At 60.1% G+C, this 27547-nt stretch overlaps 1 protein-coding gene across 4 annotated transcripts in view; it reads left to right on the plus strand.

The window, feature by feature from the left end:
• The first annotated feature begins 1362 nt into the window (after positions 1–1362).
• CCM2 (CCM2 scaffold protein) overlaps positions 1363–27547 on the plus strand; it is a 50128-nt gene continuing 23943 nt past the window's right edge. The window contains exons 1-2 of one of the 4 annotated variants that reach the window (XM_051853126.2): positions 1363–1521; positions 24537–24710. In XM_051853126.2, coding sequence (XP_051709086.1) covers positions 1492–1521; positions 24537–24710 — 204 coding nt within the window. In that variant the 5' untranslated portion in view covers positions 1363–1491. Of the gene's footprint in view, positions 1522–4010; positions 4044–18212; positions 18352–24536; positions 24711–27547 lie in introns of those variants that run through there. The other 3 variants (XM_070059893.1, XM_051853127.2, XM_051853128.2) reach the window with 3 other exon arrangements.

Consider the following 27547-nt stretch of genomic DNA (forward strand, 5'->3'; position numbering starts at 1 on the left):
TTATTTTATTTTTGATAGGCAGAGTGGACAGTGAGAGAGAGAGACAGAGAGAGAAAGGTCTTCCTTTGCCGTTGGTTCACCCTCCAATGGCCGCCGCTGCAGCCGGCGCACCGCGCTGATCCGATGGCAGGAGCCAGGATCCAGGTGCTTTTCCTGGTCTCCCATGGGGTGCAGGGCCCAAGCACCTGGGCCATCCTCCACTGCACTCCCTGGCCATAGCAGAGAGCTGGCCTGGAAGAGGGGCTACCGGGACAGAATCCGGTGCCCCGACCGGGACTAGAACCCGGTGTGCCGGCGCCGCAAGGTGGAGGATTAGCCTATTGAGCCACGGCGCCGGCTCAAGGCCGGCTCTTAAGTAACCGGACCGAACAGGGCCCGACCGGAGCAGACACAGTACAGCAAAGACTGAATGCAAGGACTACTGACAGAGGCCAGGATCACAGGCGGTAAAAAGACCAAGGACAGCAGACACAGGGCGCAGCCACGCTTCCCAAGGGAGAAGCACCCACCCCGCCGGGCAGTGCCAGCCGAACTCGCGGGAAACCGGCCCCCAGGGTGTCGGGCTGCGAAACTCTCGGCGGCCAGCTTGCTCTGCAGGGGCGCCGGCAGGTGTGCGTCGCAGGTGCCTTCCTGGGGAGGCTGCCCCTCGGGCCTGTCCCACAGACGCGATACGAACGCCACGGGCTGAGCGCAGTCCCACCGCCGCTGGGACTCCAATACGCGGGGCTTTGGGGGCCCCGCCCGCACATCCTGCTTCCTCAGGGGTCTGGGAACCGGGAGGAGCGAGAAAGGGGCTCCCCCGGGGCCGAGAGAGTCCAGCGGGACCCAGGAGAAACGGAGCAATAGCCCCGCCCCCGGGCCAGGCCCCGCCCCGAGCTCCGCCCCCGGCCAGGCCCCGCCCCGCCCGAGCCCCGCCTTCCCGGCGCGCCGCGGACTGCGCGGGCGGAGGCGGCAGAATTGAAAAGTTGGAGCCGCTCCCGCGCGCGCCACCGTGGCCCTGAGGCGCGCAGGGCGGGGCGGGGGCGGGGCCAGCCACTCGCCCTCCCTGAGGGCACGGGGCGGGTGGCCGGCTGGACAGGCTCGCTGGAAGGCCCTGGCAGGGTGGAGGCGCTCGGGGTCCTCCCGAGGGGAGCCGGGTGACCGGGGGCGCGCTCAGCCGCCCTGAAGGGGCGGGGCCAGGGTTAGTGGGCGGGGCCTCGGCGCGGCTTCCTCTTCGAAGGGGCGGGGCCTGGCCGCGGGGCGGTGCGCAGAAGCCCGGAAGTGCGAGCGCGCGGCGGCTGTGGGCGGGGCCTCCCTGCTTGGGGCGGGGCCTGCGCGGGCGGGGCGGCACCCTGGGCCCGGAAGTGCGGGTGCGGGGCGCGGCCGGGGCGGGGACTGCGGGCGGGCGGCGCCGGGAGCGCGGGGCGGCGGGCCCAGGGCGAGCATGTAGTGGCCCTGGCGGCGGGGCTCCCGGGGCGGGCCGGGCGGGCCGCGGGGGCCGCACGCGGCGACATGGAGGAGGAGGGCAAAAAGGGCAAGAAGGTGAGCGGGCCGCGCGGTGTCGGGGGGTCCCTGGGCCGCGGGGCGGGCGGGCCCGGGACAATGGGCAGGGGGCCTGCGGCCGCGGGAGGAAGCGCCGCGCCCTCCGGGGTCCGGCCCGGCCCGGCGGCCTCGTGCGGGGACCGTCGCCGGCACGGACGCCGTGGGGTGCGCTCGCTGACGTGACGCTGGCAGGGGTTGGAGAGGCTCTGTAGTTTGCGTGGTGTGAAATGTGGCTTTGATTGCAGGCCGGAGGAGTTGATACAGAACTTTTTAGGGAGACGGGTGCGGGGTCCGCGCGCATCCGGGTGGAGCGCGGGTTTTCCAGGGGGTGCTGCTCCATCGCCCGGTCTTGCCTGTCGTGCGCCCGGGTACGCGGGCCTGGCCCTCCGACAGCCCCGCGCCCTCACCTTGTTCGGCGAGGTGCCCCACTTTTCCAAAGTTGGGTGCGGAATGGACGCTGGTGGCCTCCGCGGGGTCCTGTGCGGCCGCTTCTCTTTCCCGCCGTCCGACTCAGGTGCGGTTCCCCGCACACGCGGTGCTAAGGCTGGGAGACAGCTGACGGACGGGCCGGACCGCGGGAGGAAGAGGTGGCTGGAGGGCGAGGCGCCCACCCAGTGGTGACGGCTGGGGGCCGCTGGCCAGCGTGGCTGGGCCGGAGCCGGCTGCCGTGAGCGCGGGGACGGGGCGCCTGACCCACCGGCGCTGTCTGACCGGCCGGAGCGGGGTGGACTGGATTTCCGAGGCCCCCGCCGGCTTTGAGCCTGCAGAGGTCCCGAGAAAGCCCCAGAGAGCGCCAAGGCAGCTCTGAGCTTGGGCAGGGAGAGAAGGAGACCGCAGAACTGAACGTTACAGCTGGGCAGAGAGAATTTAACCGTGGACCAGGTGAATGGCTCATCTCGCCGTCCCTGTCCGGGGAGGTCATCGGTCAGTTGGCTCAGCCCCGGCTTGTGCCGCCTGTCCCAGCTCGGTCCCCGCAGGAGGCCGGCCGGGCGCGCTGGGGACATGTGATTCAATCCAGGCCATGGCTGAACGCACTTCACCTCGTGGGCTCTGCGGCGGGGTGGGCACAGCCTTCTGACACTGCTCGCCCACTCGGAGCGCGGTCCCCTCCAGCTTGGAACCCGAGAGCCTGCTTTATTCTCCTTACAATAAATCAGCCAGCAACACCCGTCTCAAACTGACACAGTCTCGGAGGTTTTATAAAACCGTACTTTGAACGTCTCAGTTCTCTTCCAAGTTAGCTATCCAAAAAACGCAGACCAGCACCTGCACACATGTGGGCCGGCAGGCTCTTTCTGGGTCTCAGACGCTTGTCTTGTCGAGCAGGGGCTCAGCCTGTGCCGCTGTGGCCCATTTTCCTTGGGACACGGGAGCCAGGGAGCTGCCAGAGCACCAGCGGGCCTGAGCGGACTGCACGGAAGTGGTCCAGGCAGGCTGCTCCCAGGGGGCCGTAGTGCAGTTGGCAAATGCGTGTTGAGGCCCCACTGTGAACCATGCTGACGAGGGTGCTGGGAGACGCAGTGGAAGCTGGGTCAGTGCTGGTCACCTGGAGGGCTGAGTGCATTGGCAGGGAGCTCTGCTGGCTACCAAGGGGCAGGGGTGACCTTTGGGGGTGCCCTGCTCCCCTGATGTCTGCAGAGCAGCTGGGAGTTGGCAGACGCAAGTCCTGATTTGAGTCAGGAGGCTGGGGCTCGTGTCTGCACGCGGCCACCTCGTGGCCCTGTCCTGGAAGAAGCGCAGGCGTCGCTGGAGCCAGGCCTGTGTGTTTTTCTACTGACGAGGATCACGGCCTCAGGACGTCGCTGTTTGGTCGTAAACTTGTAGTCCTGGCTTTTCTTGCACCTGTTGTAAGGTCTTGGGTCACACCTATCGGTAGCTGTGATTTGGGCTTGATGAAGTTAAATGTTTTTGTGTTGGTCCAGCTTATTTGCATTGTTTAAATTGAAGGTTGTAAGGAGCCCTGTTGATATTAAATGTTAATAAGGAATCACTCATTTTGTATTATGTTTTGTTAAGTTCTGATTTGATAGACAGATGAGTGAGCTTCAAAAAGTTTGTGGAAAACGGTGAAGAGTTTATTTTGGTGCAGAAAGTTTTGAAATCTATGTATAGCTTTTCTTTTCTTTTTTTTTTTTTTAAAGATTTATTTATTTATTTGAAAGAGAGAGAGAGAGAGAGAGAGAGAGAGAAGTCTTCCATCCACTGGTTCACTCCCCGGATGGCCGCAACCACTGGAGCTGCGCCGTTCTGAAGCCAGGAGCCAGGAGCTTCCTCCAGGTCTCCCACGCAGGTGCAGGGGCCCAAGTACTTGGCCATCTTCTACTGCTTTCCCAGGCCACGGCAGAGAGCTGGATGGGAAGTGGAGCAGCCGGGACTAGAACCGGTGCCCCATGGGATGCCGGCACTGCAGGCGGCGGCTTTACCTGCTCTGCCACAGCACCGGCCCCTGTGCATAGCTTTTCATAAGATGTGTCTGCCGTGAACGTTTGCAAGACCTTTTGTGCATGAGCACCGAGGCATTGGTAGGTGCAGTAGTGATTTCTGAGGAGAAGACAAAAGGGAGGGGGGTGGCCAAGTGCTCTGCGTCGAAGTCTGATTGGTGCTGCCGTCTTGGAGTATCTGGGCTGGGTGATTTATGAAGAGGGCACGTTGATTTCTTGCAGTTCCGGAGGCTGGGGTGAGTGTGCAGCCAGGGCCTCTGGCTGCATCACCCCAGGTCAGAAGGGGCGAGGAAAGGAGAATGGGAGCGGGCGAGAGGAGGCGGGGCTCTGCAGCCCCTCCCTGAAGGCGGAGCCCGTGACCAGGCAGGTAACCGCCTCCCAGCAGCTCCGGCAGTCTGTGGACCTGGGAGAGCACATTCGAGTGACAGCAGTTAAACAGGGGGTGTGATAAGCCTGTCTCTGTGTAACACAAAACAGGGAGGAGGTGTCCCCTAGGTCGTGGCCCTAGGCTGTCGGCACTGGACTGGCCGAGCCTTTGAAGTCTGGGAACTTCGGTGCTCCGGAGGCTGCGCCTTCTGCATGCCCCCTCCCCCCCCCCCCCCGTAGACACGTGGTATGTCTGTGCACCTGTGTCTGCACAGCTGAGACTAAGTGGATTTTTTCTTTCACTTTTTTAGATACATTTATTTATTTGAGAGAGAGAGTTCTTTCCATTGATCTTCCATCAGCTGGTTCACTCCTGCAACAAGAGTGGGCTAGGGCAGTGCCATGAGTCAGGAACTCTGTCTGGGTTTCCCCTGTGGGTGGCTTGGTCCAAACACTTGGGCCCGTCTTCTGCTGTTTTCCCAGCATCAGCAAGGAGCTGGATAAGAGGTGGAGCAGCTGGGACTCAAACCGGTGCTGCACAGACAACAGCTTGGCTCCTTGCACAACACGCCAACCCCTGAAATGAAGCTTTTTTTCCCCCTTTAATTAATTTATTTGACGGGAGGGGTGGATGTCTTCCGTCTGCTGGTCCACTCCCCAGGTGGCTGCAACAGCAGTGATACTCCAGGCTGAAGCCAGGAGCCAGGAACGTCATCTGGGTCTCCCATGTGGGTGGCAGGGGCCTAAACACTGAACCGTCTTCTGTTGCTTTTTCCAGGCCATGAGCAGGGAGCTGGACCGGAAGCGGAGCAGCCGGGGCTCGAACTGGCGGCCTGCGTCTGGCAGCTTAGCTCCCTGTGCGTACCCAGCCCCTGAGGGGAAGCCGCTCCACCGTGGCCAGCGCGTGCTGGTGGTTTTACTCCTTTTTCCGTTCGCCAGCGCTGGTCCACACTTACCCAAGTCGCCTTCATAGCCGTGCTGCGTCTGCAGCCGTCAGCCGCCCGCGGGCTTGCGGTTCTGCACCGTGTGTCCTTCCCCTTGCGTGGTTGGCACCGTGGTTCTGGGAGGCAGCGTGAGTCACCCTGGCTCAGGAGAGGGGGCGGACGGACGAGGACTCAACAGGAGGCTCGCTCCTCCCGGGCTCGGAGGGTTGCCGTTTGTGATGTTGCCTGCTTAGTAATTTTCAATACGGAGTCAGTCTGTAGTCGTAGTTTATCGTGTAAAGATTCTGTTACATACTTGAGGGCAGAGTGACAGAGAGGGAGAGACAGAGGCAGAGGCAGAGGTAGGGAGAGAGGGTCTTCCATCCACAGGTCCAGTCCTCAAGTTGCCGTAACAGCCAGGACCGGGCCAGGCTGAAGCCAGAAGCCAGGAACTCCCGGGTCTCCCGTGTGAGTGGCAGGGGCCTGGATGTTAAGGCCATTGTCCACTGCCTTCCCAGGCACGTTAGCAGGGGGCAGGGGCCGGAGCTCACGTGGGATGCCAGCCGGCGCTAGCCGGGGCTTAGCCCGCGGTGCCAGGATGCGGCCCCTGTGGCCAGACGGAGGTTCGGAAGGCGCGGCGGAGGCCCGTGTGCGCTGGGTTGCGGCTCTGAGGTCGCTTCAGAGGAAGGTGCTGTCACGGACCTTGCTCTTCGCTGCATGGAGGCGCAGACGGGGGCCGCGGGGACGGTGGGGACCGGCGGCTGCTCTCCCGCTTTCTTCCGCGCCCTCTCCTCACCCTCACTCGCAGCGCGAGGGACCGCTCGGCCGGCAGGGAGTCCTGGAAGTGCCGTGTTCAGCATCCGAGCTCCCCGTTTCCACGAGAGCCTCTGACGCTGGCGGCTGTGGGGAGATGCACGGGCCTTGCACCGAGCGTCAGCAGCACACGTAAAATGAGAGCGGCAGAGCGCAGATGCCACAGCGCCGCAGAGCAGACGGGCGGGGACCCGGGGCACGGGCGGAAGTCCCGAGGAAGGGAAGGGGGCTCCGGGCCTGTGTGCACTCGGAGGCCTGGGGAGTTCCGTGCCACCTGTGGGCGTCGGGTGTGCGGGACGAGCCCGGACCTCGGAGCAGCAGGCGAGGGAGTGCGGGTGGAGGACGCGGACGTGGTGGCGGTGATGGCGCACCTGTCTGTCAGGGAAACTTCAGATGTAAATGCAGGGGCATCGCGTCCCGAGGCCTGTGCCCGGCCTCCGGCGGTGTCACCGTGTGTACCGTGTTTCTGACGTGCTTCCTTCTCCTACCCCACCTGCCTGGGCCGAGCTGTGGCCCCCGAGTTCATGTGCTGGGGCCTCGGGACCTCGGGACGTGACCGGGCCGGTATTCGGAGCCCTGAAAGGGTGATGGAGGCACGGCGACCATTGCAGTAGCCACCGCTCTCCCACAGCTGTGTCCTCATAAGAGGGGGGATGGGGCAAGGACACGCGAGGGACGGCGTGGGAGGGCACACGAGAGTGTGGGAGGACACACGAGGGACGGCATGGGAGGACACAGGGAGGACATGGCGTGGAGGACACACGAGGGCCGGCGTGGGAGGACACGCATGGGAGGACACATGAGGGACGGTGTGGGAGGACACAGCATGGAGGACACAGCATGGAGGACACGCGAGGGATGGCATGGGAGGGCACACAGGGCACAGGGAGGACACAGGGAGGGCACGGCGACCGTCACGGTGGCCACCGCTCTCCCACGGCTGTGTCCTCGTAAGAGGGGGGATGGGGCACAGACACACGAGGGACGGCGTGGGATGGCACACGAGAGTGTGGGAGGACACACGAGGGACGGCATGGGAGGACACGCGAGGGACAGCGTGGGAGGACGCACAGGGCACAGGGAGGACACAGGGAGGGCACGGTGACCGTCACGGTGGCCACCGCTCTCCCACGGCTGTGTCCTCGTAAGAGGGGGGATGGGGCACGGACACGCTAGGGACAGTGTGGGAAGGCACAGCGTGGAGGACACAGGGAGGACACGGCGTGGGAGGACACGCATGGGTGAACACACGTGGGAGGACACATGAGGGACGGTGTGGGAGAACACATGGAGGACATGGGGAGGACAGGGAGGGCATGGCGACCATCGCAGTGGCCACCGCTCTCCCACGGCCATGTCCTTGTAAGAGGGGAGATGGGGCACGGACACGTGAGGGACGGTGTGGGAGGACACGGTGTGGGAGGGCACAGGGAGGACACGGGGAGGACATGGGGAGGACATGGTGTGGGAGGACACAGGGAGGACATGGGGAGGACACGGTGTGGGAGGACATGGTGTGGGAGGACATGGAGTGGGAGGGCACAGGGAGACACAACGTGGAGGATGCAGGGAGGGCATGAGGAGGACATGGTGTGGGAGGACACGGGGAGGGCACAGGGAGGACACAAGGAAGACATGGTGTGGGAGGACATGAGGAGGACACAGCGTGGGGGGACATGGGGAGGGCACAGGGAAGACACAGTGTGAGGACACGGAGCACACGTGGAGGACACAGGGATGGCGTAGGAGTACACAGAGAACATGGGAAGGGTGCGGGGAGGACACATGGAGGGCATGGGGAGACATGTGTGGTCGGGCGCAGGGAGGACACGGAGCCTGCAGCCATCCAGGGAAGCTGCCTGCTGCACCTTGACTTTGGACTTCCGCTGCTGACCGACAAAACGTTGCTGCAGAGGGCCTGTGGCCTGGCTGCTTTAGGGCCACACCGGGGGCTGCCGTGCACCTGCGCTGTCGCCTGCACGTGGGAGGGCCCGTGCTGCCCTCCGAGTGGCCGGGAAGTGGCGCCTGTGTGCAGGGCCTGCGTGCTGGGGCCGTCCCCGTGCTGGGCCTGGGCTCTGAGTGGGCCCGGTCCTGTGCTCCTGTCCCTGTCGGTGCACGTCTCACATTTGACTTGTCAGTTGAACCTCTGGCCTTTTCTTTTGACAGTGGAAACAGGAAACCTTCTCCCTAGTTCTGTGCCTGTGCCAGGAGCGCAGCCCTTGTCCTCGCACGTGTTGCCTGAACAGTCGCCGTCTCGCTTGGGTTGTGCTGGCGGCCGGCGTCGGGTGTGCGGTGGAAGTAATCCCCTTTGGTGAGGCCGCTGGGAAGCTGGGGCTGGCCTTTGTCTGCAGCTTAGCGGTGGTGTATCCCGTAACCCGGGGAGGGCCAGGAGCTGGGTTCCGGAAACGAGAGTGGCTGGCTGACCTCTGCTGCCTCCCTGGGTGGGGCATCCCTGCGGCCGGAGTCGCCACTTCGCCTGTGTCGTTGCTTGCAGCTTTGGGGAAAAAGACAGAAAAACATTGATTTATGTAAATCTCAGTATCCTCTAGGTTACAGCTCCACACAAGTTCTTTCCAAAACTCTGGTTTGCTGCCTGTGGGCCACGATGACGGCTCTGTGCTCAGGCCTGGGCTGGTTTCCGTGGCAGGGACACGTGTTGAGGAGACACCGTGGACAGGTCTAGAGGTCACACGTGTGACCCTGTGTGACTTGGTGAGGGTGCCCAGGAGTCAGGATGGCTGGCGGCCCTCATTGCCGTCCCGTGCATCACTGCCCGTGGCTCATGTTTGCATTCTCAGACCGGCTGAAGCCCACCTGCCCATCACATCTGGCTGGACACCTCTCCTCCTCTCCTTCCCTCCCTTCCTTATTTGAGAGGGCGTGCGAGTGCCCGTTCACTGGTTCGCTCCTTAGAGACCAAATCCCACTTATGCAGGTTTAATGTAGCATTGGTAGGCTCTGTTTAACGCCATCTTCTTATTTGTTTTCTATTTCTTGGTGTTTAGTTCTGTTTTGGTCTTCTGGGTTACTTGAGTGTTTTTAGTGTTCTGTCCTGTTGCAGTTGGCTTCTTAGCTGTCTCTCCTTTAGGGATCACTGCTTCTGATCCTGTAGGGATCCCTGTAAGCTGGGGCTGGCTTTGCAGGGCCGCAGATTAAACCAGCGCCGGCATCCCATATCAGAGCGCTGGTTCTAGTCCTGGCTGCTCTGCTTCTAATCCAGCTCCCTGCCAGTGTGCCTAGGAAAGCTACAGAAGGTGGTCCAGATCCTTGGGTCCCTGCCACCCATGTGGGAGACCTGGATGGAGTTCCTGGCTTCATTCTGGCCCAGCCCTGGCTGTGGCTGCCTTTTGGGGAATGAACTAGTGGATGGAAGATCTCTCTCCCTTTCTGTCACTCTGTCTTTCAAATAAATAAATCTTTAAGAAACAGCCCAAAAACCTGCAAACAGTATCTTTCCATTTATTCTCCCTGTTCTTTGTACAATTACTTATTTTGAAAGGCAGGCAGAGAGAGAGAGAGAGAGAGATCTTCCATCTGCTGGTTCACTTCCCAGGTGCCTTCAACAGCTCAGGCCAGGGCAAAACCAAGAGCCTGGAACTCAGATCAGGTCTTGCACGTGGGTGGTGGGGACCCAAGTCGTCGAGCCATGACCGCTGCTTCCCAGACTTGAACCCGGGCACTCTGCTGGGGGACGCACGTGTCCCAGGCAGCATCGTAAATGCTGCACCGAGCACCTGCCCCGCACAATTTTTGATATTTTACTTCTTTACATTTTTTAGAAAAAGTTATTTATTTATTTGTGAGGGTTAGAGAGAGGGAGACACGGAGATCTTTCATCCACTGGTTCACTCACCAAGTGGCCACAACAGCTCGTGCTGAGACAGGTTGAAGCCAGCAGCCTCGTCCATGTCTCCCATGTGGGTGCAGGGGCCCAGGCACTTGGGCCACCTTCTGTTGCTTTCCCAAGCTGTTAGCAGGGAGCTGGATTGGGAGTAGAGCAGTGGGTTGTGACTTGAGCCCGTGTTCTGATATGGGATGCGGTATCGTAGGCGGTGGCTTCACCTGCTGCACCACAGCGCCGGCCCCCAGCAGCTGTGATCTATGAAAGTTGCAGACACGGTACCCAGATTCCCCGCCACCTTCCTCCCAGATTCCCCGCCACCTTCCTCCCAGATTCCCCGCCACCTTCCTCCCAGATTCCCCGCTACCTTCCTCCCAGATTCCCCGGTGGTTTTGCATTTCTGAGCCATTTAGGAATGAGCCGCAGGTGTGACGTCCTGTGAGCCTTCCCCATCACCGTGTGCCTCCCTCGGTACGAGGACAGGACGCCCTCCCCCCGCTCAGCTCACCCTCAGTCAGGAGGACGCCACTCATGTTCTGTGCCGCCTCGCTGGTGGCCGTCCGGACCTGCTGTCATCCGCGAGCGGTCTTTGCACCAGGTCTCTGCCCCGTGGGCCCGTTGGATCTGAAACGGCTTGTGCTCCTTCTGCTCGATGGTTGGCGTTTGTGGAGATCGCCGGTCACCGAGATTGGTTCTGTCTGTGCTGACTCGTGGTAGGGACCCTGGAGGTGCCGTCTGCTGTTCTGCGTGTGTTGGGCGTGCGTCTCCTTGCCCCGGATCTGGGGTGGTGAACAACTGTGATGGCTTGGCTAGGGTGGCATTTGCCAGGTGTCTCCATTTGAAAGTCCTTATTTTACTCACGAGACTAATCTTTTACTATCATTACTTATTCTTTTTTAAAAATTTTTATTTATTTGAAAGGCAGAGAGAAAGATCTTCCATCTGCTGGTTCACTTCCCAAATACCAGCAACAGCCAGGGTCAGGCCTGCGCCAGGCGGAACTCTTGAGCGTGGAACTCAATCCAGGTCTCCCACGTGGAAGCAGGGACTCTTGTACTTGCGCCGACACCTGCTGCTCCTTGGGTGTATCAGCAGGAGGGGGCAGTCAGAAGTGGAGCCGGTTCTCAAGCCCAGGAACTCTGAAACAGGATCTGGTGCCCAGGTGATGGCTTGACCACTGTGCCAGACGCCTGGTTGTGGACTACTAGGTTGTCAGTTTACCCTCACAGATATTGAACAGGTTAAGCTGCCGCTAGCCTGTCACAGGTGTGTGATGCATTTTTTTTTTTAATTTTTTGCCATTTTTATTTTATAGACAGTGAGAGAGAGACAAGAGAGAAAGGACTTACTTCCGTTGGTTCAACCCCCTAATGGCAGCCACGGCCGGTGCTGTGCCGATCCCAAGCCAGGAGCCAGGTGCTTCTCCTGGTCTCCCATGCAGGTGCAGGGCCCAAGCACTTGGGCCATCCTCCACTGCCTTCCCGGGCCACAGCAGAGAGCTGGACTGGAAGAGGAGCAACCGAGACTAGTACCCGGCACCCCAGCCGGGTCAAGAACCTGGATGCCAGTGCTGCAGGCTGAGGATTAGCCAAGTGAGCCGCGGCGCCGGCCTGTGTAATGCATCTGTAGGGTTAAGTTCTGAAAATGCAGTTCCTGGGAAAGCAAATGTACCTTTGTAATCTTAACAGAGACTAACAGATGTGCTCCATAGTATCACCAATTTTTAAAAAATTAATTTATTTGAAAGGCAGAGCAACAGACAGGTGGAGGGGAGGGAGGGAGAGAGAGAGAGAGAGAGAGAGAGAGAGTGAACAAGTGACCAATTGATTGATCTTCCATCTACTTCTTCACTCCCCAAATGCCTACAGAAGTTGGGCCTGGATCAGGCTAAAACCAGGAGCCAGGAACTCCATCCGGGTCTCCCACATGGGTGCAGGAAGCCAAGCACTTGGGTCATTTCCCACTACCTTTCCAGGCGCATTAGCAGGGAGCTGGGTTGGAGGCAAGGAAACTGGGACTTGAGTGGACCCCTGATGTGGGATATTGGCATTGCAATCTGCTGTGCTGCAATGCTGGCCCTTATTATTTTTTAAAGATATATCTGCTTATTTGAAAGGCGGAGTGACAGAGGGAGAGACAGAGAGAGAGGGAGGGAGAGAGAGATTGTCCATCCTTCCGTCCATGGCCTTAGTCCCCAGATGGCCACAGCAACCAGGGCTGAGTCAGGCAGGAGCCAGGAGCCAGGAGCTCCCTGCTAGTCTCGTGTGTGGGTACAGGGGCCCAGGGACTTGGGCCATCTTCTGCAGCCTTCCCAGGTGTGTTAACAGGAAGCTGGATTGGAAGTGGAGCAGCTGGGAGTTGAGTAAGTGCTCACATGTGATGCCGGCCTGTCACGCGGTCGCTTAACCTGCTGTGCCACAACGCCAGCCCTGCAGTGGTTATTCTAAGCATGAACATGACAATTTAGGATGAAAGTGGTCATTCCAACACATTGCTGCCCATGTAGCACAGTCCCAAACTATTGAATGTTTCTCAGTATAAAGATGAAAATGATATTTGCTAAGCATTTTGGATATTTCCAAAATGAACTTCAAACTTTTTTCCTTAGTAAAAAGTACATTTACATCTCAGAAGAAATAGCAAAATACATTCATTGAGAAAACCTTCCCACTGAAGCCACTGTTAGTGGAGTTTGTGCACGTGGCCTCCTGCCGTGGTGTTGCTGATGGCGAGGGGCGGCTCAGTGTCCAGCAGGTGGAGAACCCCCTGGGGAACTGACGCGGCCCTCTGAGCCCCCTCGCTGGCCGCAGGGGCTCAGTGCCCACCGTGGCCCAGAGCGCGGAGTGCCGTGACCGAAGTGCAGCAGGCAGAGGTGTGTGGGTTTGAAGCTGTGTACCCAGGCAGCTTCTCCCTGTACCCTGGACTGGGGGAGCCTGGTCTGCAGGGTGGGTGAGGGTGGGAGGACAGGGGGAGGGGAGGCTGTGCAGAGGAGAGGGCGGAGAGTTGGGGAGCAGGGCTGGTCCCTCTTGCTGCGGTCCCTGCACGTGGTGGTGGCGGCGGCGGCAGCCATGGGGGCTGCTTCTGTGGGTGGGGTTTGCTGGCTGTGGGTCATGAAACCAGCGATGTCGGTAGCAGCGTTTCCATGCGAGCATTAAAAAGAGCCCAGGGGTAGGCCGGCACCGCGGCTCACTAGGCTAATCCTCCGCCTTGCAGCGCCGGCACACCGGGTTCTAGTCCCAGTTGGGGCGCCGGATTCTGTCCCGGTTGCCCCTCTTCCAGGCCAGCTCTCTGCTGTGGCCAGGGAGTGCAGTGGAGGATGGCCCAAGTCCTTGGGCCCTGCACCCCATGGGAGACCAGGAGAAGCACCTGGCTCCTGCCTTCGGATCAGCGTGGTGTGCCGGCTGCGGCGGCCATTGGAGGGTGAACCAACGGCAAAGGAAGACCTTTCTCTCTGTCTCTCTCTCTCACTGTCCACTCTGCCTGTAAAAAAAAAAAAAAAAATCCCAGGGTAAGGACGAAGAACTTAAGAACTTAAGGACAAATCCTTCTGGATTCGTTTTGAGTTAGAGCTGTTCATGTTTTTTCTTTTTGAAGCCGCCTGTTGCCCCCAGTGGGGACCCTGGAAGCCATGACATCAACAGCAGTGGGCACACTTAGCACCTGCTGCAGTCTGAATTCTTTAGATTTTTGTTGAACTTTATTTTATTAGAGAGAGAGAGAGATATCTGCTGGTTCACCCTCCCGATGCCTGGGCCAGCCGGGACTGGGCCAGCCGGGAGCCAGGAGCTCTGCCTGGGTCTCCCACGCCCTTGAGCATTGCCTGCTGCCTCCCAGCGTGTACAGCAGCAAGAGCAGGAGTTGGGCGCAGAGGAGCCGGGCCGGAACCAGGCACTGTGCCGTGGGGCGTGGGCTCCACTTGGGGACTTTATTTGCTGTGCCACGTGCCTCCTCTGTAGCCTGAATTCTATTTTAAATGCTGTGGTTATGGTCAGCGGGAGAATGTATGCACGATAATCCCCTCCCCCCACCCTTGTCTGCAGTTTTGCTTTCCAAAGTTTAAATTCACTGAGGTCAGCCAGGTCCAGAAATATTAAATGGAAAATTCCAGAAATAATCAATTCTAGATTGCATTCGTCTGAGAAGCAGGATGGAATCTCACTGTGCCCTACCTGGAACAGGAGCCGACCCTTTTCCGTGTGTGCAGGCTGGGGGTGCTGTCCACCTGTCGTCATGAGAGCGCCGTGGCCTCTCGGAACCAGGGCCACAGTGTCTCACTGTGTTCAGCTAACCTGGATCCTACCTAGTGTGGCCCTGAGACACAGGAGTACTGATGCTGCCAGTTTGGGGACAGAATACTGTTGTGATTGCTCTAGGTTATTATTTGTTACTGTTAATAATCTCTTACTGTATCTATTTTTTTTTTAAAGGTTCATTTATTTGTTTGAAAGATAGAGTTAGAGAGCGGAGACCGAAAGATCTATCTGCTGGTTCATTCCTCAGATGGCTACAACAGCTAGGGCTGTGTCAAGCCAAAGCCAGAGCCAGGAGCTTCTTCTGGGTCTCCAGGGGCCCAGGGACTTGGCCCATCCTCTGCTACTTTTCCAGGTGCCTTTGTTGGGAGCTGGATCTGAAGTAGAGCAGCCGGGGCTTGAACCAGCAACCGCATGGGATGCCGACACTGCAGGCCACAGCTTAACCCGCGGGGCCTCCACGCCGCCCCTGTTGTGTCTGATTTGTCAGTTAAACTATCATAGACGCGCACATATAGGAACAATGTGGGCATCCCCTGGGGGTCCTGTGATGTGTGGGGTCCTGTAAGGGTCCCATGGGGAGGGGGCTGTCACTGTGCTTTGGAAGGGGAACGTGCCAGCAGCGAGACCAGGTGGAGGGGCTTGCGTTCTGTGGGGGACTCAGAATTAGGCTGCAGTCTGCAGTTTAGTGTGTTTTACGTGGGGGTCATGATTTTTTTGAGGGGGGCAAGAGTTCATTTTTTAGTTTCTCTAGAGTTTCTTTCAAAAGGAAAATTTTTTATCATCAAGGATGTCTAGGCTGTTAGTCGCATAGTTTTTTTTTTTTTTTTTGACAGGTAGAGTTATAGACAGTGAGAGAGAGAGAGAGAGACAGAGAGAAAGGTCTGCCTTCCGTTGGTTCACTTCCCAGATGGCTTCTACAGCCGGAGCTACGTCGATCCGATGGCAGGAGCCAGGTGCTTCGTCCTGGTCTCCCATGGGGTGCAGGGCCCAAGCACCTGCGCCATCCTCCACTGCACTCCCTGGCCACAGCAGAGAGCTGGACTGGAAGAGGGGCAACCGGGACAGAATCCAGTGCCCCAACCAGGACTAGAACCCGGTGTGCCCCTCCGCAGGTGGAGGATTAGCCTAGTGAGCCGCGGCGCTGGCCTTTTTTTTTTTTTTTTTTTAAGGTGATTTATTTACTTGAAAGGCAGAGTTGCACGGAGAGAGGGAGGACAGAGAGAGATCTTCCATCCGGTGGTTCTGCCCAAATGGCTGCAACGGCCAGGGCCGGGCCAGGCAGAAGCCAGGAGCCTGGAGCTCCATCCAGGTCTGCCCTGTGGGTGGCATGGGCCCTGGTGCTGCTACCCAGGGTGCATTAGCAGGGAGCCGGCCCAGAAGCGGAGCTGGGACACAGGTGTCCTGGGAGGCGTCTAACCGCAGTGCCAGACCTCAGCCCAGCAGCTTGGTTTTAAGTTGACCCTGGGAGCAGTGACAGGATCACCGTGTTCCCTGCACACGTGACACATTGGTTCTCCCTCGTTGGCAGCCGAGTTCTGTTGAAATCCTGCAGTTTGATCAGGAGAGCCGGTCTGGGGTTTGATCCTTCCGCGCGCAACCTTCCTGTTACAGCCAAGTCTTCTTGCTGGTGCCGATGTTTGTGTCTCTCTTTGGACTCTGTTCCTGCCATTCTCCTAGACGGCGGCCGGGACGGGTCGGCAGAGTTCACGTGGAGGACAGGTGGAGGCGCGGGGGCTCGGCCGCCAGGTGGGATCCTGGAGTGCCTTGAGTGGGCTTGAGTCCCGCCTCTACGTCCGCCTCTGCCTCTGCCTCTGCCTCTGCCTCCGCCTCCACCTCTGCTCCAGCCTCCTGCCTCCGCCTCCGCTCCAGCCTCCTGCCTCTGTGCTCAAGGACGTGGCCGCCTGCTGCCTGCATGGGAGACGTGGACGGAGTTCCTGGCTCCTGGCTTCAGCCTGGCCCAGTCCTGGGTGTGGGAGTGGACCAGGGGGTAGAAGATCTCTTTCTTTCTCCTTCTCTCCCCCTTCCTATGTCACTCTACCTTCCCTCCTCTCCTCTCCTCTCCTCAGATTTATTTATTTATTTGAAAGAGTTAACACACACACACACAAGTCTTCCATCCATTGGTTCACTTCCCAGTTGCCAGTAACGGCCAGAGCTGAGCTGATGTGAAGCCAGGAGCCAGGAGCTTCTTCCAGGTCTCCCACGCAGGTACAGGGGTCCAAGGGCTTGGGCCATCTTCCCCTGCTTTCCCAGGCCACAGCAGAGAGCTGGATCGGAAATGGAGCAGCCCATATGGGATGCCGGCACTGCAGGCAGCGGCTTTACCCACTATGCCACAGCGCCAGGCCCCGTCACTCTACCTTTCAAACAAACAAACAAGTAAATAAATCTTTTTTTAAAGGGCCAGATAGTAAGTATTTTAGGTTCTGTGGCCAAGAGGCAAAGCCAAGGCCACAGGTACGTCCTCCCATCAGGAGAAAGGAAGCGCATCTCCGGTTTCCACTGCTGCAGTTTGAGGTGTTGCATAATGACTGTAGCTCTTTGTTTCTCTTGCTGATGATGGGATTCCTGGGGGGGCCGACGCGGTGCTTCAGTAGGGTTCGAGGGAGTGTGCCTCTCAGGTCACGCGGATGGTGTGTTCACAGGGAGAAGCAGGTGGGCGTGGGCTGGTCTTTCCCTCTGCCCCCAGAGCTCTGGCCGGCACTGCACTGGGTCCCTGTCCCTGCAGTGAGCCTCTGGTGTGGGCGGTGCTGCGAGCATGGCTCTGGCCTGTCCTTGTGCCGTGGCTCCCTCTCTGGGCTCCTGTGCCGGACTCCTGTCTCGTGCTCGCCCTAGGCGACCCTGGACGTGCTGACTGGTGTTTGTGCTGTGGCTCTGTTTCCTTGGAAGGCTCCCTTCTCCCAGGCCTGTGTGTAGCCGCAGTGGGCGGACTGCCTGGTTGTGCTCTGTCAGGAAGAGGACTGAGCTGTGCTGCCCTGTGGGTTGTAGGGGAGGTGGGTGACAGGCTGTGTGACGCCTGTGTCCATTCAGACAGGCCCAGCTGCGGCCTGTCCCTTGTGCATCCGGGCAGGTGCTCTCGTGATGGGCGCACCAGAGGGTCATTCGGAAGTCGGGAGTCCGTAGCATCAGGACCTCTCGCCCTTCAGTGTTACGGATGAGTGCAGCTTTGCCGTGCGAAGTCTACGTTCTCATGGGCGGAACTGTGTTGAGAATCGGCACGCTGGTTTGGTCTCACCTAACGCTGGGCTCGTCTCAGGGTGGTTTGATCTTTGGGCCTGGTGATGACGGGGAAGTTCCCCACAGGGCGCTGTTTTTCACTTTCAGGACGGCGTTCCGTGAAGCACTCACTGAGAGAGGCGATGCTTTGTCATTGGGCGGCATTGCCCAAGACGGCGTTGCCCGAGACGGCATTGCCCGGGCGCAGGCACGGCTCGGGGAGGCGGGAGCCCCTCACGGGCGAGGGCACCTGCGTTGTAGCCGGCGTGTCTGTTGGTCTGGGAGCGTTGACCGTCACTCTGGTTAGTCAGAACGTTTAATTCAGTGCCCTGTCCTGTTTGCAAGCTCTTCTGGAATATTCCACGTCAAAGGGCCGATACCAGCAGCAGATCCGACTCGTCCTTCCCAGACCGGGAGGTGAACGCGGAAGAAGTGAAGTGGGGCTTGCTCAGGGGAGTGCAGAGTGGTGACTCACGCACAAGGCCTGGGGGCGGTGGAGGCACCTGCAGCCCGAGCACCTCGCAAGTCTCGTTGCCATAGAGCGCGAGGTGGGAGTGACGTGTCGGGGCTGTCCTTCCGTGTCCCTGGGGAGGGGCCGCCCCTCGCTTGTCTGGCTCTGGCATCTGAACGCGCAGGACGGTCAGACGTGCGCACCGGCGCGGGCCCGCGGCTGCCGGCACGGGGGGGAGGCTGCCTGTGGAGCGGGCTCACCGGCTGGCTCAGCGTCCCTCTGTGCGTGCAGCTGGTTGTTCAACGTTGAAAACTGTAAACAGCCCCAGTGGGCTCTGCAGAGGAAGCTGTGGTTTCTGGTCTTCCTGTTCACGGGGGTTTTCAGAGGGAGGGCTCACATCTCCCGAGCCTCCCAGCCAGCTCAGAAGTGAGCAGAGAAACCCAGTAAGTGTCGGCAGAAGAAGGAACCAGAATTTCCCCAAGCAGCCCTCTGCAGAGTTTGGGACGGAGCGTTGATGGAGAGGGAGGTGGGTCCAGGCCCCGCGTGGGAGGGCGGCTGGAGGGGACTGTGGGGGGCTGGGGTCCTGGAGTGACATTTGCTCCCCAGGGCTCGGGCCTTGTGTGCTGGGTGGAGGTCTGGGGCACCGGGGCGGACTCACAGCTTCTGACCAAGCGGGCGGAGGGCGGCTGGTGAGAGTGCAGGTTCTGTGTCTGCAGGGAATGTCCCCTTCCTGTGGCTGTGCGGTCAGCAGGGGCCGAGATCCCAGGTGGGAAGTGGCATCGGGAAAGGCACCGGAGATGGGTGGGGCCTGTGCCTGAATCTCACCCGTGAGGGAGGCTCCTGCGGCTCCCAGCCCCCCCCCACCCCGCCCTGTGCTCTGTGTGCAGGATCCCCTGCAGCCCCCAGCCCCCCCTCCCCGCTCTGTGTGCAGGATCCCCCTGTGGCCCCCAGCTTCCCCCCTGCCCTGTGCTGTGTGTACAGAATCCCTTGTGGCCTCCAGCCTCCCCCCCCCCCGCTCTGTGTGCAGGATCCCCCTGTGGCCCCCAGCTTCCCCCCTGCCCTGTGCTGTGTGTACAGGATCCCTTGTGGCCTCCAGCCTCCCCCCCGGCTCTGTGTGCAGGATCCCCCTGTGGCCCCCAGCTTCCCCCCTGCCCTGTGGCTCTGTGTGCAGGATCCCCTGCAGCCCCCAGCCCCCCCACCTCGCTCTGTGTGCAGGATTCCCCTGCGGCCCCCGGCCCCCCCCCCCCCGCCCTGTGCTCTGTGTACAGGATCCCCTGCAGCCCCCGCCCCCCCCCCCCCCGCCCTGTGCTCTGTGTGCCGGATCCCCTGCGGCCCCCAGCCCCCCCCCCCCCCCGCCCTGTGCTCTGTGTGCAGGAGAGCAAACAGGCAGCAGTGAGAGTCCCGTCCCTCGCGCGTCCAGAGGGGCCCTGGCTGCCTTACTGGGAGCCCCGCTTGCTTCCCAGGGCATCAAGGAAAGATCTTGCCGACCACAGGGTTTCGTGTTTTTAATAAAGAAGCGATGGCTGGTCTGTGTGGCCAGGGGGGCCTGGGGCTGGCTGGTGGGCAGGGCTGCAGCGCCCCTGACAGGCACCCGCCGGGTGTGGTTCATGGGAGGTGGCAGGTGTCCCTTGCAGGGACAGCCCCTCGCTCTGTCCTGCTGAAGCTGAGCCACACTGAGTGCCCTTCTCAGACCTGCGTGCTGAGCTCACGGTCTCCTCTTGTCCCTGTGGAGCTGGTGTTACTGCTCTCTTAAGATTTACTTATTTGAAAGAGCTGCAGAGAGAGACCTTCCATCTGCTGGTTTGCTCCCCAGATGGCCCCAACGACCAGGGCTCGGCCAGGCCAAGCCAGGAGCCAGGAGCTTCCTCTGGGTCTTGGACATGTGTGCAGGGGCCCAAGCCCTTGGGCCATCTTCTGCTGCTTTCCCAGGCCATAGCAGAGAGCTGGATTGGGAGTGGAGAAGCCGGGACTTGAACCTTCACCCATATGGAAAGCAGGCCTCACAGGCGGCGGCTTAACCTGCTGTGCCACAACACCAGTCCCTGTCTCTCCCTTGAGGTGGAGGTGCCTGGGATGGGGAGGCTCCTTCCCTGTCGCTGCCCGAGTGTCCAGCACTTGCAGGGTGCTCACGAAACACTGGCTGAAGCTTGCACTAAGGACACGCGGGGCATCGCTGTCTCGTTAAACCCACCTGCAGCTGATCCTCGGGACACACGGGGGCCTGTACACTCCTGGACGTGCTGGGGGCCTCTTAGCACTTTGTCCAGGGTGACGCGGGAGTCGGGTGTGTGCAGGGAGGCGTGGTGTGTGTAGCAGTGTTGCAGGCTGCGTGTCCTTTACCTGGACACTTAACACCAGGCATGTTCCCGGTTTTGGACTTTTTCGGAGTTTGCGTGTGTGATATCTGGGGCGTGGGATCCGACTCCAAGCAGAAGCTTCACTGGTGTTTCGCGTACCCCTTGGCCACTTAGCCTGGAGGTGATTGTCCACCGCGTTTCAGTGTGCCCGCGTTCTCCCCGCCTCCTGTCCCAGGAGGTCGGTGTGCAGTTTTCCGTCTGTGGGGTCATAGATTCGGGATGCATAACCGGAATTCGCTTTGGTCTCGAGCAGGGGCTGCATCATCTCTTTGTCCCTCGCTGCTCAGGGCAGCACCTGTAAAACCAGGGCGGTGTGGCCTGGCTGGCTGTTTAGTTCCTGTTTCTCTGTCTCATTTCTCCTGCTTGACTGTGGCATCCCAGAGGGCAGAGGCTGTCTGTCCTCTACCCACGGCAAGGGTCAGTCGCAGCGCTGACGGCTCTCCAGCCCCGGGCAGGCCGTGTGCTGGCTGCTGGGGTCACAGGGGGCCCAGGCCCTTGGGTGCTGAGAGGCAGCTGTGGGGTCGTCCTGGTTTCCTTGCCCAGCTGTGCCTCAGTGCCTGGTCTCTGAGGCTCTCTCTTTAGCAGCGGGATTGCAGGCTGGGGGCCCAGCTCTTTCCCGGCACGGACTGTAGTTCTCTGTGCGGACTATAATTTTATGAGCTGTACATCAGCGTTGAAATAACAGTGTACGTTGCATGTGGTTTGTGGGCCTGTTGATTTGGCTGGTGTGGCTTATTGGTTAGAGGTGGGTTTTGCAAGTCTCTGGTTCAGGGTTGGTTTCCTGTTGCTGCCATGTGTGCATGAGTAACCAGTTAGGCTGACAAGCAGCTTTGCCAGAGCAGGCAGACTGGGCCGTGCGGCCTGGCTGTGCTGTTGCCATCAGCACTCTGGCACCGTCCCTGCCGCGGGGGCGGTGATGAGGAGGAGTGGGCCCTGGGGTTGCAGCTTTCCCTCTGTGCAGGTGAGGCTGTTGAAGCCAGGCCGCAGCCACTCACCTCTGCGTGTCCCTCAGCTCTGGGACGGGACCTTGCAAGTCCCAGGAGCCCAGGGAGGAGCCGGCAGGAAGGAAGACAGCGGCTCTCAGGGGTGCTGATGAAACCCGGCTCTTACCGGGGCTGCCGGCTGCCAGGTCACAGGGGACATTCCCCGGGAAGCCCACGCTGCCGCTGCCTGCTCCAGACGCATCCCTGCCCCGTGCTCATCCCGGGACGCGGAGCTGGTGGGGGGCTGAGGACCACGATGCGTGAAGGACGTCCCGGGGTGGGCTCCCCGCCTCCTTACAGCAGAGACCCTGAGCCCCGAGCCTGAGCCGCCTGCAGCCAGCATTGCTGGGTGCTGGTTTTTGGGCCTTTTCCTGAGTTTACGTCCTGGACATCGTAGGAGGCTCAGCTCTGTCCTCTGCACGTGTGTAGTCATAGAGACAATTTCAGTTATAAAAATGTGTAGAGAGAACAGTCAATGAAGGCCTGTGTGCAAACCATGCCAGCCCCGCTGTCACCCGCCCTGAGGACCCTGTGTCACGGGGATCCCTCTGTGACTCTCCCCACCACCAACAAGAGGTGCTGAGGGGCAGCGGGGGAGGGGCGCTGCTCCTGATGAGAGAGGCTGTCCCAGGGGAGGTGGATGTTCCAGGCCAGGGGTGGGCGCAGGCCCGTGTGAGGGACTCACGGGGCGGCCCTCCGTCAGGACGCAGGTGCCAGTGATGCCCAGTCTGTGGTCATGATGTGTGGACCAGGCTGAGGCTCTGGTCTCACCTGCGTGGTGACGGCAGGTGGAGGAGAGATGGGTTGCTAGTGGGCTGTCAAGGTTAAAAGTCATGGAGGGCCGGCACTGTGGCGTAGCAGGTAAAGCTGCCGCCTGAGTGCCGGCATCCCATAGGGGCACCAGTTCAAGTCCCAGCTGCTCCACTTCCCATCCAGCTCTCTGCTATGGCCTGGGAAAGCCGTAAAAGACGGTCCAAGCCCTTGGGTCCCTGCACCCACATGGGAGATCCAAAGAAGCTCCTGGTTCCTGGCTTCAGATCGGCGCAGCTCCAGATGTTGTGGCCAACTGGGGAGTGAATCAGCAGATGGAAGACCTCTCTCTCTCTCTCTCTCTCTCTCTCTCTGTTTCTCCTTCTCTCTCTCTCTCTCTCTCTGCCTCTCCTGTGTAACTCTGACTTTCTAGTAAATAAATCTTCAAAAAAAAAAAGTCATCATAGAAAGTAACTGTTGACATTACGGACACTCCTGTTTTCTTTTTAAAAAATATTTAATTGAACATCAGGGTTACGTGGTGGAGGAGAGGGGGGTGAGGGGAGGTCTTCCATCTGCTGGTTCACTCCCCAGATGGCTGCAGCGGCCAGGACTGGACCAGGCCAAAGCCAGGAGCTTCTCTGAGTCTCCCCCATGGGTCAGGGGCCCAAGGACCTGGGCCAGACAGATGCTCCTTGACTTAGTGTCACGTTGTAGCTCAACAAACCCATTGTTGTTCAAAAATATTGCTAAGTCAGAAATTCATCTAGGGGGTGGGTACCGTGGCCCAGCAGGTTGAGCTGCTGCGTGGGGAGCCTGCGTCCTTGTCAGAGTGCCTGGGACCCAGTCCCACCACTGCTGCCGACCCAGCTTCCTGCCAGAGCACGTGGGAGGCAGCAGGTGATGGCCCAGGTACTTGGGTTCCTGTTACCCACACCGGAGGCCCAAATGAAGGTCTTGGCTTTGCAGTCACTTGGGGAGCGGAACAGCAGATGGAAGATGTGTCTTTCTCTGTCTTTCAAATAAGTAAATTAATTAAAAATGCACTTCATAACTTGTTAAACCTGTATAATAAATGAGTTTAATAACTTGAGAAGTCAGGAGTTGAACCATCGTTAAGTCCACCTGCTGCTGGCTCTGTAAGTAGGTTTCCGTCCAGATAGCTCACCGTGGAGATGCAGAGTTCCAGTGAGGCCACTGTAAGCCAGGGCGCTGTCTGTTGCCTGCCCGGAGTCTGTCACGTGTTGCCAGGGTCTTGAGCTTGTGTGGGGCTGGCAAGAGCTCCGCCCACCAGCCCGTGCTAGAGCAGAGGTCAGGGTCAGGCCTTGGAACCTCTGCGTGTGCTGTCAGAGGGCCCTGCGCTGCGGGGGCCCAGGGAGAGGGTGACGAGGCTCAGAGGTGCCGGGACTCTGTGTTGTAGAGCGAACCTCCTGCTCCCCGGCCAGTGCTGACAGTCAGTGGGGAGAGACCCAGGGAGAAGAGGGCCCATTCACTGGTTCACTCCCCAGATGGTTGACCTTAACCTTCATTTGGTCCAGGCAAAGCTGAGGAGCAGGGTCGTGTGTCCTTGGCTGCTGGGGGCGGCAGGGCAGAGACCTGTAGGGGTTTCCTTTGTTGACCTCTGCCCTAGTGCTGGAGTGCCCCCTTGAGGTGGGGGACCCCAGGCTGCTTGGTGGGGGTGGCTGCTGAATCCCACTGAACCCCCCCGGGCTGTGGTTGTCCGTCTGTGAAGCTGCTGGCTTTGACCAGGTGCCCACAGGTCCTGGCCCTGCCAGGTGTCCCATGCACAGGAGAGCTTTCAGCAGGCAGTTGGCTGTTGGCGTCTTGCTTCTCTGTGTGCCGGTGCCAGGGGCGAGCCTGGCGGGAGCCCGGTCATCGCCCTCCGAGCCTTCCCTGGCGGGAGCCGCACACAGTACTCTGACACTGCCTCTCCCTGGCACTGTAGCAGCCCTGGGCTCTGCGCCTCCGAGGCCGTATGTCAGGTCCTGTTTTCCCTGGTGTGTATTCCTTTGGGATGACAGGACAGGAGTGGTCTTGGCAGGACTGGGCTGCTGCCTCACCACGGCCCCACGTCGGTGTCCTGGGCTCCAGAGGGGAGGCTCGTGTCCACCTGCTCTCCTCTCCTCTCTCTCTCTCCTTTGGTTAGAGGATTAGCCTTCTGAGCCCTCCGTAGGGCTGCCTGGGGCGTGAGGCTGTCAGTTAGGGTTGGGGTCCAGCCAGCCGCCAATCATCGCTTCCCCCTTGTTCTCCCCGTGGTGGTCAATTTCCAGATGTGGCGCCTGGAGCCCTGAGGCCTGACCAGAGGGAAGCGTCGGGTGAGAAGCCGTGTCCCGGCCATGTCCCAGCCGTGTCCCGGCCGACCTTGGCTGCTGGGACGCTGGCCCCGGCCATGCTTCCTGGCTGCCTTCTCAGGGACCTGAGCTGGGGGAGGAGTTGGAACGATGTCGTTTGTCCCCTTCCCAGGTGTAGGGACCTGGCGCCCAGGGCTCGTGAGCGCTCGTCTGTACCCAGTTTGCATGGGGACCGTGGAAGTGCTTTCGGCTACTTCTGTGCGTTAGCCGTTGGGACTCACAAAGCACCTGTAAGTAATGAACTCCAACCATTGCCATTTCTGCCTGCAGCCTGGAATTGTGTCGCCATTTAAACGAGTATTCCTAAAAGGTGAAAAGAGTAGAGATAAGAAAGCCCATGAGAAGGTGACAGAGAGGCGCCCTCTGCACACTGTGGTGCTGTCCTTGCCCGAGCGCGTCGAGCCAGACAGACTGCTGAGCGACTATATTGAGAAGGAGGTGAAGGTAAGTGGTCCTGAGCTGGGAGAGTCCTCGCATGAACCCCCCAGCCGGCCCCTCCCCCAGCCGGCCCTGCTGAGCTGCCCAGTGACCAGAGGGCCCACGCCAGCTCCCTGCCTCTCTCTGCTGCTTCTGGTTCTTTCCACCTGCTTTTTCCCCAAGGCCTGGCTGTGCTCCTGCACTGGCAGAGGGTTGTAGGGCTGGGAGGAAGCTCAGGTCTCCTGCAGTTTGCAGAGGGCAGGAGTCAGGGCTATGGTGCAGGTTGCCCCAAGGGTTGGGGCCCCAGGCCTGACTCGGTGGCTGTTGTGAAGGGCCTGTGCCCTAAGCTATGTGATGTGCAGGGTGGACTGGCAGTCCCTCCCCTAGGGCCACAGAGTCGGAGGTGGGGGGAGGGGAGATGGCAGGATGGACAGGAGGGGTTGTTGGGGGGAGATGGCTGCATTGGAGCCAACGTGGCTGCCTCCGAGGCCAGTGCAGGGCACGGGATCAGGGGCTCCAGGGGCGTGGGCAGCTTGAATGCCTGTAGGAAGGATTTCTGCTGTCACATGGCCCAGCTCTGATTTGCTCACCCCCAGCCCCTGGGAGGGAGGGACACAGGCCAAAGATGCAAGTGTCAGTGGTGGGGACCCCCCTCCACAGCCTCCAGGACGCCTGCAGCCAGGATGACCATGGAAGGGTACTGGCTGGGGGCCCTGGGGGAGTACCACCTCAGCCGGATGGGTGCCCCAGCATTGGTAATGCCCACCCGCGTGCGGCTTCCTCAGCCTTTCCAAGCCTCCTTGCAGCTTCTGGGGAAGACTTTAACCAAAAGTCAGAGTGCAAGACAAACCCAGAAACTCAGTGTGAATGAAAAACAACCATGTGGAAGATAAGGGAAGAAGCTGTAAAATGCAGGCGCGGATCCCCTGACGCGTCGCGGGTGACTTGGTGCTTGTGTGTGACCATCACAAAGAGCACACTCCCAGAAGCAAAGACAGGACAGGTGGGTGACTGGATGTGGCCTCCTGGTGCCATCAGGAGGCTGTGCCAGTGCAGCACAGCACACTGTCTTCCAGTGGCCACATCTAGAAGCAAGATGCACTCAGCTGTCAGCTGTGTACCGCAGCTGGTGTCACAGTCACTCGGCGTCAGCCACCTCCAGCTGTGCATCACAGTCACTCAGCGTCATCCGCCCCCAGCTGTGTGTCATAGTCGCTCAGCGTCAGCCGCCCCCAGCTGTGCGTCACAGTCACTCAGCGTCAGCCGCCCCCAGCTGTGCATCACAGTCACTCAGCGTCAGCCCCCAGCTGTGCGTCACAGTCACTCAGCGTCAGCTGCCCCCAGCTGTGCATCACAGTCACTCAGCGTCAGCCCCCAGCTGTGCGTCACAGTCACTCAGCGTCAGCCCCCAGCTGTGCATCACAGTCACTCAGCGTCAGCCGTCCCCAGCTGTGTGTTAGTCACTCAGTGTCAGCCGTCCCCAGCTGTGCATCACAATTGCTCAGCGTCAGCCATCACCAGCTGTGTGTTAGTCGCTCAGCGTCAGCCCCCAGCTGTGTGTTAGTCGCTCAACGTTAGCCATCCCCAGCTGTGCGTCACAGTCACTCAGTGTCAGCTGTCCCCAGCTGTGCGTCACAGTCACTCAGCGTCAGCTGTCCCCAGCTGTGCATCACAGCGGCTCAGTGTCAGCCCCCAGCTATGCATCACAGTCACTCAGCGTCAGCCCCCAGCTGTGTGTCACAGTCACTCGGTGTCAGCTGCCCCAGCTGTGTATTACAGTCGCTCAGCATCAGCCATCCCCAGCTGTGTCACAGTCGCTCAGTGTCAGCCATCCCCAGCTGTGTGTCACAGCCACTCAGCGTCAGCCGTCCCCAGCTGTGTGTCACAGTCGCTCAGCGTCAGCTGCCCCAGCTGTGTGTCACAGTTGCTCAGTGTCAGCCATCCCCAGCTGTGTCACAGTCGCTCAGTGTCAGCCATCCCCAGCTGTGTGTCACAGTCACTCAGCGTCAGCCGTCCCCAGCTGTGTGTCACAGTCGCTCAGCGTCAGCTGCCCCAGCTGTGTGTCACAGTTGCTCAGTGTCAGCCATCCCCAGCTGTGTGTTACAGCCACTCAGTGTCAGCCCCTAGCTGTGTGTCACAGCAGCTCAGTGTCAGCCCCCAGCTATGCGTCACTGTCGCTCAGCGTCAGCTGCCCCAGCTGTGTGTCACAGTCGCTCAGCGTCAGCCATCCCCAGCTGTGTGTCACAGTCGCTCAGCGTCAGCCGTCCCCAGCTGTGTGTCACAGTCACTCAGCGTCAGCTGCCCCAGCTGTGTGTCACAGTTGCTCAGTGTCAGCCGTCCCCAGCTGTGTGTCACAGTCGCTCAGCGTCAGCTGCCCCAGCTGTGTGTCACAGTTGCTCAGTGTCAGCCATCCCCAGCTGTGTCACAGTCGCTCAGTGTCAGCCATCCCCAGCTGTGTGTCACAGTCACTCAGCGTCAGCCGTCCCCAGCTGTGTGTCACAGTCGCTCAGCGTCAGCTGCCCCAGCTGTGTGTCACAGTCACTCAGCGTCAGCCGTCCCCAGCTGTGTGTTACAGCCACTCAGTGTCAGCCCCTAGCTGTGTGTCACAGCAGCTCAGTGTCAGCCCCCAGCTATGCGTCACTGTCGCTCAGCGTCAGCTGCCCCAGCTGTGTGTCACAGTCGCTCAGCGTCAGCCATCCCCAGCTGTGTGTCACAGTCGCTCAGCGTCAGCCGTCCCCAGCTGTGTGTCACAGTCACTCAGCGTCAGCTGCCCCAGCTGTGTGTCACAGTTGCTCAGTGTCAGCCATCCCCAGCTGTGCGTCACAGTCGCTCAATGTCATCCGCCCCAGCTGCTGGTGTGTGCC

This window comes from Oryctolagus cuniculus, chromosome 16, assembly GCF_964237555.1.
Source record: "Oryctolagus cuniculus chromosome 16, mOryCun1.1, whole genome shotgun sequence".
Taxonomy (NCBI): domain Eukaryota; kingdom Metazoa; phylum Chordata; class Mammalia; order Lagomorpha; family Leporidae; genus Oryctolagus; species Oryctolagus cuniculus.